The 11,958-nt window shown below is 40.9% G+C and overlaps 2 protein-coding genes across 2 annotated transcripts; one reads left to right on the top strand and one right to left on the bottom strand.

Moving 5' to 3' along the window:
- Positions 1 to 842: 842 nt before the first annotated feature.
- Positions 843 to 7,409, bottom strand: LOC129858162 (uncharacterized). The gene is made up of 5 exons (XM_055927173.1): positions 7,258 to 7,409; positions 6,370 to 6,525; positions 6,091 to 6,219; positions 2,235 to 2,372; positions 843 to 2,142 (listed from the first exon to the last, which is right to left on the bottom strand). The coding sequence occupies exons 1-5, from the start codon at positions 7,258 to 7,260 to the stop codon at positions 2,053 to 2,055; spliced, it is 516 nt and encodes a 171-aa protein (XP_055783148.1). The 5' UTR covers positions 7,261 to 7,409; the 3' UTR covers positions 843 to 2,052.
- A 113-nt stretch (positions 7,410 to 7,522) lies between these two features.
- LOC129858161 (Bardet-Biedl syndrome 12 protein-like) lies at positions 7,523 to 10,297 on the top strand. Its single transcript, XM_055927172.1, has 2 exons — positions 7,523 to 7,631; positions 7,922 to 10,297. The coding sequence occupies exon 2, from the start codon at positions 7,934 to 7,936 to the stop codon at positions 9,857 to 9,859; it is 1,926 nt and encodes a 641-aa protein (XP_055783147.1). The 5' UTR covers positions 7,523 to 7,631; positions 7,922 to 7,933; the 3' UTR covers positions 9,860 to 10,297.
- Positions 10,298 to 11,958: the final 1,661 nt, after the last annotated feature.

The raw sequence follows: 11,958 nt of genomic DNA, 5'->3' as shown, positions 1-11,958 counted from the left end.
GACGTTACCTCCAGAGGCAATTTGGAACTCGGTAATGAGTGTTGCAACCGAGGACAGACAATTTTTACACACTTCAGCGGTCCCGCTCTGTGAGCTTGTGTGGCCTACCACTTCACGGCTGAGCCGTTGTTGCTCCTAGATGTTTCCACTTCACAATAACAGCACTTACAGTTGACCGGGCAGCTCTAGTAGGGTTGAAATTTGACGAACTGACTTGTTGGAAAGGTAGCATCCTGTGACGGTGCTACGTTGAAAGTCACTGAGCTCTTCAGTAAGGCCATTGACTGCCAATGTTTGTCTATGAAGATTGCATGGCTGTGTGCTCGATTTTATAACTGTCAGCAACTGGTATGGCTGAAATAGCTGACTCCACTAATTTGAAGGGGTGTCCACATACACAATATATACAAAAGTATCTCCAGCTATCCACTAACTAGACATTTTTTATGAGATAACAATATATTTCTGAGGGCATGGTGACTGTTCACTAAACACTAGACAGAGGGGGTTCCTTTCTCAATCTCACTATGGTCACGTTGAGAAAGTGGACTGATTTGACTCATGGACCTATTCTCAAAATGCAATATTCTCTGCTGGTTTGTTATACATTTTGGTTACTTGATTAAGACACATTTGTGCATCAGATGCAAGGTACATTTCCCCAGATAGATTGTGTTTGTAATATGCACTAATGCAATTCCATCTTAAAGATTTGAAACACATTTGAGATAAATGTCTTTGATTAATATTTTCCATCTGACTCAATCTCTGAATCAGGTTATCAGAACTTTTACAATAACAAGCATTCTCAAAATAATACAGTTCTATGAGGCTTGGAAAAATACGTAAGCATTATATCCTGTTTATTTAGGCAGAGCGGAATGGTTCATTTTCTTACACCTCTACGTGTCATGATTTATCTGCATGCCTGATCATCTCACCGCACATCTCTGTATTGCTATGCTTGTAGTCATGTCATTAAAATCAAATCTAAATCAAATCATGTATGTCATCCATGTTTCTTTTATTGTATTGCTGTGTTTTGGCCTGTTAGCCAGGCATACTGGTTCTCAGATGACTTGCTTAAAGAAAGACCTGTAAGTCAAACGGCCAAGACCCTGTAAAATGTTCAAATCAATGTAATGATCCATGTAATTACAATATAATGACCCAGCATTTGTGGTAGCAGGATGGCAGTCTGCCATTGTCTGAATAAGCCAGACCAAATTAGTTATGGTTACTGACTCACCCAGTGATCACTTTTACTGACAGTTACTCATCTTACATTCAACCCAGTCATTTCTTATACCATGCATGGAGTTATCCGAGAGTGACTCAGTCATGACATTCAGCCAGCCATATTTTTATATTTAACTAGGCAAGTCAGTTAAGAACAAATTCTTATTTACAATGACAGACTAGGAACAGTGGGTTAACTGCCTTGTTCAGTGGCAGAACGACTGATTTTTACTTTGTCAGCTCGGGGATTCAATCTAGCAACCTTTCAGTTACTGGCCCAATGCTCTAACCACTAGGCTAGCTGCTGCCATAGCTTATGTTTATTTGATTCAGAGCTATACGTTTGTCTAGATAATGTGAAGTGTATAATCAAAAGCTATTTTAATAAGCAAGCTGTTTAACTGAACTTGAGAAAAAGAGCTAAATCATATGTCCAAGTTAAGACAATTATAGCTGCACTTCATTTCATATGTCACAAGAGGGAACCAAATAGCCATAGGAGCCATACAGTAATAGGTACAAGTGTCCTTGGAATAAACAATATAATTTCACTTCCATGGTAAAGAGGAGACCATAACTTAGACTTTAACTATGATTTAATTAAAATAGTCAAGATAAGTAAAATATGAAATATTTAAAAAAACATCTAAAATATTCAAAAATCTGTGTATAGATCTGTTAAATTTACAAGCCATATATATATAAAAAAAAAACACGAAACGCTATTTCATAAAGTACCCTTAAAACAATCAAAAGGCATCTAAGTGAGACTGTTCTAGCAGTGGAAGATAAACCTTGGGAAACATAAGACATTCAATATAGACTTGTCTTCTTCATTATCCTTAGAAACTCCTGCTCGTTGATCTCTCCATCTCCATCTCGGTCTGCTTCGTCAATCATTTCCTTTGAAAGATGCATTGTTTTAACAGTCAGGATTTCTGCATTGAGTATGTTTAGATGTGAGCAGAACGCCAACAAGTTACATCCTAACATACCTGCAATTCCTCATCTGTCAGGTTTTCACCTAGCTCCTTGGCAACTCTCTTGAGATTTTTGAAGGAAATTTTTCCTGTGCCGTCATCATCAAATAAGCGGAAAGCCTTTAGGATTTCTTCTTTTGAGTCTTTTTCACTCTGATTAAAAAAACAAACAATATATCAAGATTATGTATAGAGGAGACAAAATTCCAACCAAAGACCTGCCAAAAGATTTCAAATAAAAAATGATTGGTCATGTACACAGATTTGCTATCGCAGGTGCAGGGAAATGCTTGTGTTTTCTAGTGCCAACAGTAATATATATTTTGACTGGTACTAATATACACTATCGTTCAAAGGTTTGGGGTCATTTAGAAATGTCCTTATTTTTGAAAGCAAAGCAATATTTTTGTCTATTAAAATAACATCAAATTGATCAGAAATAGTTTAGACATTGTTAATGTTGTAAATGACTATTGTAGCTGGAAACGGCTGATTTTTAATGGAATATCTACATAGGCGTACAGAGACCCATTATCAGCAACCATCACTGTGTTCCAATGGCACTTTGCTGATGCTCCAGATACTCAACTAGCCTAAAGGCCAGTTTTATTGCTTCTTTAACCAGCGCAACAGTTTTCAGCTGCGCTAACATAATTGCCAAAGGGTTTTCTAATGAACAATTAGCCTTTTAAAAGGATAAACTTGGATTAGCTAACACAACGTGCCACTGGAACACAGGAGTGATGGTTGCTGATAATGGGCCTCTGTAGATATTCCATATAAAATCTGACGTTTCCAGCTACAATAGTCATTTACAACATGAACAATGTCTACACTGTATTTCTGATCAATTTGAATGGACAATTTTTTTGTTGCTTTTCTTTAAAAAACAAGGACATTTCCAAATTACCCCAAACTTTTGAATCGTAGTCTGTGTGTGTGTGTGTCTCTCTCACACACACAGTACCAATCAGAAGTTGACACACATACTCATTCTTTATTTTTACTATTATTCACATTGTAGAATAATAGTGAAGACATCAAAGCTATGAAATAACACATATGGAATCATGTAGTAACCAAAAAAGTGTAAAACAAAGAAAAATATATTTTAGATTCTTCAAAGTAGCCACCCTTTGCCTTGATGACAGCTCTGCACACTCTTGGAATTCTCTCAACCAGCTTCACCGGGAATGCTTTTCCAACAGTCTTGAAGGAGTTCCTACACATGCTGAGCACTTGTTGGCTGCTTTTATTTCACTCTGCGGTTCAACACATACCAAACCATCTCAATTGGGTTGAGGTCGGGTGATTGTGTAGGCCAGGACATGTGATGCAGCAATCCATCACTCTCCTTCTTAGTCAAATAGCCCTTACACCGCCTGGCCAGAGCTTGAGAGGATCTGCAGCGAAGAATTGTAGAAACTCCCCAAATACAGACGTTACAAGCTTGCAGCGTCATACCCAAGACTCCCCAAGGCTGTAATCTCTGCCAAAGGTGATTCAAAAAAAGTACTGAGTAAAGGGTCTGAATACTTATGTAAAATGTGATATATCCATGCTTTATTTTTAATACATTTGCAAAATTTTCTAAAAACCTGTTTTCGCTTGGTCATCATGGGTCATGTGTGTAGCTCTGGAACAGATTTTCATTAAGGATCTCTGTACTTTAATCCGTTCATCTTTCCCTTGATCCTGACTATTCTACCAGTCCCTGCCTCTGAAAAACATCCCCACCACCATGCGTCACCATAGGGATGGTACCAGGGTCCCTCCAGACACGATGCTTGGCATTCAGGTCAAATAATTCAATCTTGGTTACACATCAGGCCAGATAATCTGGTTTCTCATGGTCAGATTCCTTTAGCGGGTTGTCATGTGCCTTTTACTGAGGAGTTTCTTCCATCTGGCCACTCTACCATAAAGGCCTGATTGGTTGAGTGCTGCAGAGATGTCAGAGTAACCATCGGGTTCTTGGTCAAATCCCTGACCAAGGCCCTTCTCCCCCGATTGCTCAGTTTGGCCAGGCGGCCAGCTCTAGGAAGATCCTTGGTGGTTCCAAACATCTTCCATTTAAGAATGATGGAGGCCACTGTGTTCTTGAGGACCTTCAATGCTCCAGACATTTGTTGGTGCCCTTCCCCAGATCTGTGCCTCGTCACAATCCTGTTTTGGAGCACTACAGACAATTTCTTCGACAACATGGCTTGGTTTTTGCTCTGACATGCACTGTCAACTGTGGGACATTTTACAGACAGGTGTCTGCCTTTCCAAATCATGTCCAATCAATTGAATTTACCACAGGTGGACTCCAATCAAGTTGAAGAAACAACTCAAAGATGATCAATGGAAACAGGATGCACCTGAGCTCAATTTCAAATCTCATAGCAAATGGTCTTAAGTAAATATGTTTCTTATTTTTTATAAATTTGCTAAAACCTGTGTTCACTTTGTTATTATGGGGTATTGTGTGTAGATTGATGATAAAAAAAAAGATAATTCATTTTAGAATAAGGCTGTAACGTAAAGAAATGTGGAAAAAGTCAAGGGGTCTGAATACTTTCCGAAACGCACAGTATATAAAGGAAATTAATAAATTAGGCCCTAATCTATGAATTTCACATGACTGGGAATATAAATATGCATCTGTTGGTCACAGATACCTTAAAAAAAATTTTTGGGGGGGCGTGGATCAGAAAACCAGTCCGTATTGGGTGTGACCACCATTTGCATCATGCAGTTGATCAGGCTGTTTACAGTGGCCTGTGGAATGTTGTCCCACTCCTCTCCAATGGCTGTGCGAAGTTGCTGGCTATTGGCGGGAACTGGAAAATGCCATCGTACACGTACAAGCATCCCAAACATGCTCAATGGGACAGGTGAGTATGCCGGCCATGGAAGAACTGGGATATTTTCAGCCTCCAGGAATTGTGTACAGATCCTTGCGACATGGGGCCGTGCATTATTATGCTGAGGTGATGACGGCAGATGAATGGCATGACAGTGGGCCTCAGGATCTCATCACGGTATCTCTGGGAATTTAATTGCCATCGATAAAATACAATTGTGTTCATTTGACCATAACAGCACCATCAGGCACTCCGTTCACAACGCTGACATCAGCAAACCGCTCGCCCACACGACACCCTACGCGATGTCTGCCATCTGCCTGGTACAGTTGAAACCGGGATTGAAGTCAGCCCCGAAGTCAGTTACGAAGCCAAACTGCAGTCAGGTCAAGACCCTGGTGAGGATGATGAGAACACAGATGAGCTTCCCTCAGACAGTTTGTGTTGAAATTCTTCGGTTGTACAAACCCACAGTTTCATCAGCTGTCCGGGTGGCTGGTCTCATAAAATCCAGCAGGTGAAGAACGCGGTCTGCGGTTGTGATGCCATTTGGACGTACTACCAAATTCTCGAAAACGACGTTGGAGGCTGCTTGAACATTAAATTATCTGGTAACAGCTCTGGTAGACATTCCTGCAGTCAGCATGACAATTGCACGCTCCCTCAAAACTTGACACATCTGTGGCGTGGCATTGTATTGTGTGACAAAACTGCAGAATTTTAGAGTGGCCTTATTATTGTCCCCAGCACAAGGTGCACCTGTGTAATGATCATGCTGTTTAATCAGCTTATTGATATGCCACACCTGTCAGGTGGATGGATTATCTTGACAAAGTAAAAATGCTCACTAACAGGGATGTCAACATTTTTGAGAAATAAGCTTTTTGTGTATATGAAACATTTCTGGGATCTTTTTTTCAGCTCATGAAACATGGGACCAACACATGTTGTGTTTATATTTTTGTTCAGTGTATAATTGTGAACCAATCCTTTAATCTCTTCTTGACTAAGAAAATACATACCATTTTCTGTGTCATCATAGAGAGAAAGTCATTAAAATCAATGGTCCCAGAGCCCTCCTTGTCGATGTCTGCTATCATCTTCTTGATCTCTTCTTTCTTTGGTTCAAAGCCAAGGGCACGCATGGCAACCTGGAGCAGCAGAAATAAATTAATTGTTTATATTCAAGAAACAAAAGAAAAACGTTTTTTTGGGGGGGAAAACTAAGCATACGCTGAAACAGTGGATGGCATTATGGTGACTAGCTGAGTGAACCATTTATATTCTATGGTATAACCTACCTTGAGTTCCTTCACGTCAATTGTTCCTGAGCCATCTGTATCAAACAAGTCAAAGGCCTCTCTGATCTCCTGCTTTTGTTCCTCTGTCAAGTCTGGTTTAGGACCTGCTTTTTTCCTCTGGTTGGAATTGGTGTTGGGTTTTCGGTAGCCTGAAGCCTGTAACATAACAACAAACTGTCAGAGTTTACCTGTAAAGCTGATCATAAGGGAAACATTGATAGTATCACAATAAGCCTTATTGTAGATGGCTAGCTAATGTTACCCTATGTAGCTTGAATTGATGCGGTGCCGGTCCTACCAGCCGAATGCTGGTAACAGGTCAGATTTAACATCTATTCAGAATAGCAGATTTTGATGCACTCTGTGTATACTGCTGTTCTGAAGTGCATTGATAAATTGGATATGAATTAAAGGTATGTTGTTCCCTATTTAGCTAAACACCATGTGGCTGGTAAAGGGTCTGTTTTGGGCACTGCTGCTCAGTGAGATGGTACACATTAAAACTGAAAATATGTTGTGCATGGGGGAGGAAATGACTTGGAGAAACTATCAAGGAAAGGAAATGGCACTTGGGCCCCAAGTCAATGATGCTAACGCAATTAGCCAACGTAGCTATCTAGCTACATGCAAACTTTTAGCAAACGGAACTGCTGTAGTGGCTTAAAACCTGTGAAAGTGATCTTAAAAGGCTAACGTTATTTTTGCCACCAGCTAGCTAACGTTACTAGCGTTGCAGAATTGCTGCTGCAAAGAGTTGAGTGACGTTACAGTAGCTCACTAGCTTGAAACCCATCTGTGTAACGTTACCTAGCTCAGCGGACAAATAAAAACTGCTAGCTGACTATCTAGGAAACTATTGATAACAGTTACTAAAGTAGAGCTACATACCATCTCCAAATATCAGCCCTGCGACGAACAAAATAGATGTATTTGAACTCAATGAAGTGTATCAGGCGACATGTAAACAAAGCTTGCCTAAAACTACTGTGGTATGCGTTATTTTAAATGACAAGGGAACAGTTAATCAGAAAATGAGTAAACCTTCAGGAAATGACGATGAGGGCTTGCTTTGACCAATAGTGAAGTAAGTGGGTGGGACATAAGCGACTGCGACCGTTTGGTTCTTTTCGTGTCTCTTAGCAACAAGTGGGCGCTTGTTTGCGCATGCGCACACACGGATTACAACGAGTAGAGCTTGAGCCAGGCTGAAGCTCACAGAGAACCTGGAACTGTAACACGCCACACAAAGTTCTTAGGAAAAAGTAAGTTAATCTTTGTGTTGTGCTATAGATTTCCTCAATTAATATTATCTTGCTATCAAGCTAAGCCTTTCAATGTACATTATCCGATGTTTTAGGGCAGGACCAGGTTGATGTTAGCTATCACAGCTAGCTAGCATGCTAGCCAGCTACACTGCAGAACTACACCAAAGTATTTATTGCTCTATCTCTTACTGTGTATTAATGATCCTTCTGGTAAATAGTTTGGAAATGTGTTCTATTTTTACACAGAATGACCCTAATATAAAATTCCTAACATGTCTATCTTACAGGCGTCACAGAAAATGGGAAGTACAATTATTAGTCAAAGACTCCATGTTGGACTGCAGCAGCTCACAGCTTTGGCGGCTGTCACACATTCCTTTTTGGGCCCCAATAAAAACCACAAGTTTATTCAAGACGAGTCTACCGGGGAGTCGTCCTTGGTGTGCACATGTTTCCGTGTCTTGGAGCACTTAGACCTGACCTGCTCTGTAGGTCAGCTGGCCAATGAGACAATCCAAGCTCACCAGAAGGTCTTCCACTCAGGTGCGGGGTGCCTGCTATTTATGGCTGGGGTCTGGAGCAGGGCTGCCCTCGAATGTCTCCACAGAGGCATTTCAATCCCACATATTGTGTCAGCCATGTCTGAAGGGCTGGATATATGTTGCGAAGTCTGCAGGTCAATCAGTGTGTCGATTGAAGACGTTCGACCAGTTGCTTCTGATAGTGGCACACCAGTACTCCAGGGCTCTCCACACACAGTGTTACGTAACCCTGTCACAGGGATGAACTCTAGCCATGGGGCCCTTAACAACAAGAAACAAAGCAGAATAAAACTCACTCACAGCAGACATTTTTGTGCAAATGATAAAGCTGATGAGAACACCACACCAGGGTTATTTTCCCATGCAGTGAGTTCTAAAGGAGTCGATATTCCTCACCTCGCTGAAGCTGTGAGCCATGGATGTGTGGCTGCAATGAGCTTAGTGGTTGAGGTGAGCAAGATACAGTCAAAGAACAATGGAAGTGGTGACAGCTGTAGAACATTTGATGTCAACAAGCTGGTAACGTGCACTCTGCCAGGCTTGTCAGAGGACCATTCATGTGTTTTACCAGGTTGTGTTATTCTGCTCTCTGCAGAGCAGGCTTCCCTTGTACATCACATGAAAGAACAGAAGTGGCAAGTTGTTCTCATTAATGGAGATCTCAGTGAAAAATATCGCCATCTTGGTTTCAATAACAAGAATGACATCAGCCAAGTGACCAACAAGTTGGACTTGAAAGGCCTCAGCAAAGAAGATGATTGGGAAGACAATGTTTTAACAACTCTGTTGAAAAACAATGTGAATCTAGTTTTAGTCAATGGAGAGGCGAGTGAAAGACTCACCCAGCACTGCATGAGTCACCGTATACTTGTGGTTGAGAGGGTGAAGCCTGACATTTTGAAGGACTTTGCAGAAACAACAGGAGCTGTCCCTGTCACCTATGCCACACAACTGAGTAAGCACTGTGTCGGCACCAGGGTAGAAATCTCCATGTGGAGAGACTGCAGTGGCAACAGAAGGAGAGCATCAATGGCTGTGAACATTGTCGCTGATCGCACTGCGCTGGTCACAGTGGTCCTCACCACCTCTGTGCACAGCAAGCTGCAGACCTTGGAGGACTGTTTCTGGGGCTGTGCCTATCGCCTACACCACACACTGAAAGACAGGAAACTACTCCCCGGCGCTGGAAAGACTGAATTGCTTTGTGTTCAAACCCTTCAAAAGCACATTAAAGATAATGGTGAGCAAACAAGAGGCAAAGATGGAACCTCTGCCCCACAAGCTAAACAAGGAAGAGCAGGAAACCCACACAGGGCTGATGTGTTTCAACTCATGGCAGATGGTTGGATGGACTACATTTCCACTCTGATGTTGAACAGTGGAACATGTTCAAAAGTGGACGCTTGGACTACAATCAATCAGCAGCTGAAAGATTTCAATGGGAGATTATCTCTAGATGCTAATTTCTCAAGACTGCTATTGAGAGATGACACCGAGGATGGTATGATGTCCCCAAATATGAAGCGCAGTGCAGGGAAGGTCTATGACAATATGACAGTGAAGTTTGAAGCATGGAGGAAAGCCTTGGATCTTGTTTTCCTTGTGTTACAGACAGACACTGATATCATTACTGGCATAGATCCTAAACAAGTGGAGGGGCAATCAAATGTTATGGTGCTTTGATCGTTTTAAGTCAACACATTGCTGCTTACTATCATTTTTGTATATTATCATGAAATGCATAACATGTCTAAATGTGTTTTATTCTTTGAATCCAAATATACAGAAAAATGAATAAACTGTTGTAATTTGAGGTATAATTTAAGTTATTAGAGCTTGTCAGCCATTAGTAAATTGCACTGGCCCAGCAACATTTTCCCACATGGGGGAGACAAAGGATATGAACGTTAATCCATTTCACATGGTTTCCAACTCTATGGCTATATAAATAAACATGTCAAAATCCAGTCACTGAGGTGCTTGTGTGTTCAGATCTCAGTAAATGTTTTCGTGCTTATCCCCATCCTAGAATTACATGTAAATCATCTTACATCCCACCTCGTGCACAAGTTATATTATACGTTCCACCCAGAGCCAAAGTTACAGAACAAGCATTTGATATTTTTTTTTTTTTTGAACCTTTATTGAACTAGGCAAGCCAGTTTAGAACAAATTCTTATTTACAATGCCGGCCTACCCCGGACGATGCTGGGCCAATTGTGTGCTGCCCTATGGGATTTCTAATCACGTCCGGTTGTGATACAGCCTGGAATTGAACCAGGGTCTGTAGTGACGCCTCTAGCACTGAGATGCAGTGCCTTAAACCGCTGCGCCACTCGGGAGCCCTGAAGCATAGCATGTGACATGTCATATTTTATTAACCTCTTATCACTGACTACAAAATGAGCATTATAGGCTATTGAGGTGATGTTCACAGTATTGCATTCAAAAATGGAAGATCATAGCTCATCTTCTAAAACCCAATGAACAATAAATGCATGGTTCAAGTGTCACTGATATGGCCGAGGGAAATCATTTTTTTCTTCCAGTGTTTGCATGAGTCTCTATTTGCTTCCTTTGTGTTATTGGCCTATGTGTCTGCACTTTGAACACTGCATAGGTCTAAGTCCCAGCCAACAGGACATGGTTTCATGACTTGCTTGGTCCTGTTTGTCATAACATAGAATAGTTTTCAGAAAAATAAACATTTCTAGACAAAGTAAATGTGTCTGTCAGATCTGTATAATCCACAACCCTGGAAATGTGAAAAGGACAACAATGTCAACATTTCTTATTAGGTCCCAGGAGCTGCCTTGTTTTTATGTAACGGTAAACTTTAATTATGAGCTTGTCACCTTGTTTTGACTGACCATATTTCCATTGGCCATAGTCTAACAAAGGTGCTCCATAGGGATCGTAACAGAGACGGTGAGGGCTTTACTTTGGAATCAAGAGGAATTTTAACTCGAGCATCACTCAATGGTTGTGTTGCTGTGAATGGGTGGGGGTGTGATGACCAATGAAAACATGACATCTGAGAAGGAAATGGGTCGGACCAAACTAGTGGCAAATTTGGAAGTTCAAACTAGGGCCAATTTTTTAAAATGTCTGCTCACAACCCAACCTACATTGGAGGAGGGTCTGAAGCAAACCAAGGCCTGATGCTTCATCATGGCAAACAGAGAGTGAGACAGTGTACCTGGAGATGAATGCGTTTGTATGTGAAGTAGTGTCTGAAAATGATTCCCTTGGCACACAATGCCCACACAAAGACCTACAGTTTCAACACGGAATGATTCTGAAACGATTATCAGTCCATCTGAGGATAGCCAAGTGAATAGAAAGTATTATTTTGTGCTGAGCCATTGTGGTCGGCCTGTGGTTTAATGTTTCATTGATATGCATGCATCTAATCAAAATACAGTAATCTGTGTTCTGGTATGTGTCTAGTGCACACTTTGAAAACAGACATTTTTAGTTTTGACTCTGGTTAAAGTTGATTAAAAGTAAAACATATTGAAATGGTATAATTGAAATGAGCTGCTTCATACTGTTCACAACTCAAAATAGAGTTTCTATGTGAAGGGTCCTTTCAAATCTTCAATATTTACATATTTTCTTCAATTCAATTAGACAAGCTATTGTAATTTACTCTATTGTACTTTCTGCTGCATATTTCATTTGTTCTTCAATAATGTGGCACAGAATCACTGATTCTACCCAGAAGTTCTAAGAAGCTAAGCTGAAGCCACCACTCAGGTTGCACAAGCCAAGGGTCTCTT

The sequence above is a fragment of the Salvelinus fontinalis genome, chromosome 6 (assembly GCF_029448725.1).
Source record: "Salvelinus fontinalis isolate EN_2023a chromosome 6, ASM2944872v1, whole genome shotgun sequence".
NCBI classification, from domain to species: domain Eukaryota; kingdom Metazoa; phylum Chordata; class Actinopteri; order Salmoniformes; family Salmonidae; genus Salvelinus; species Salvelinus fontinalis.
Note: the sequence above shows the minus strand (reverse complement) of the source record. Positions and strands in the feature narration are given on the sequence as shown.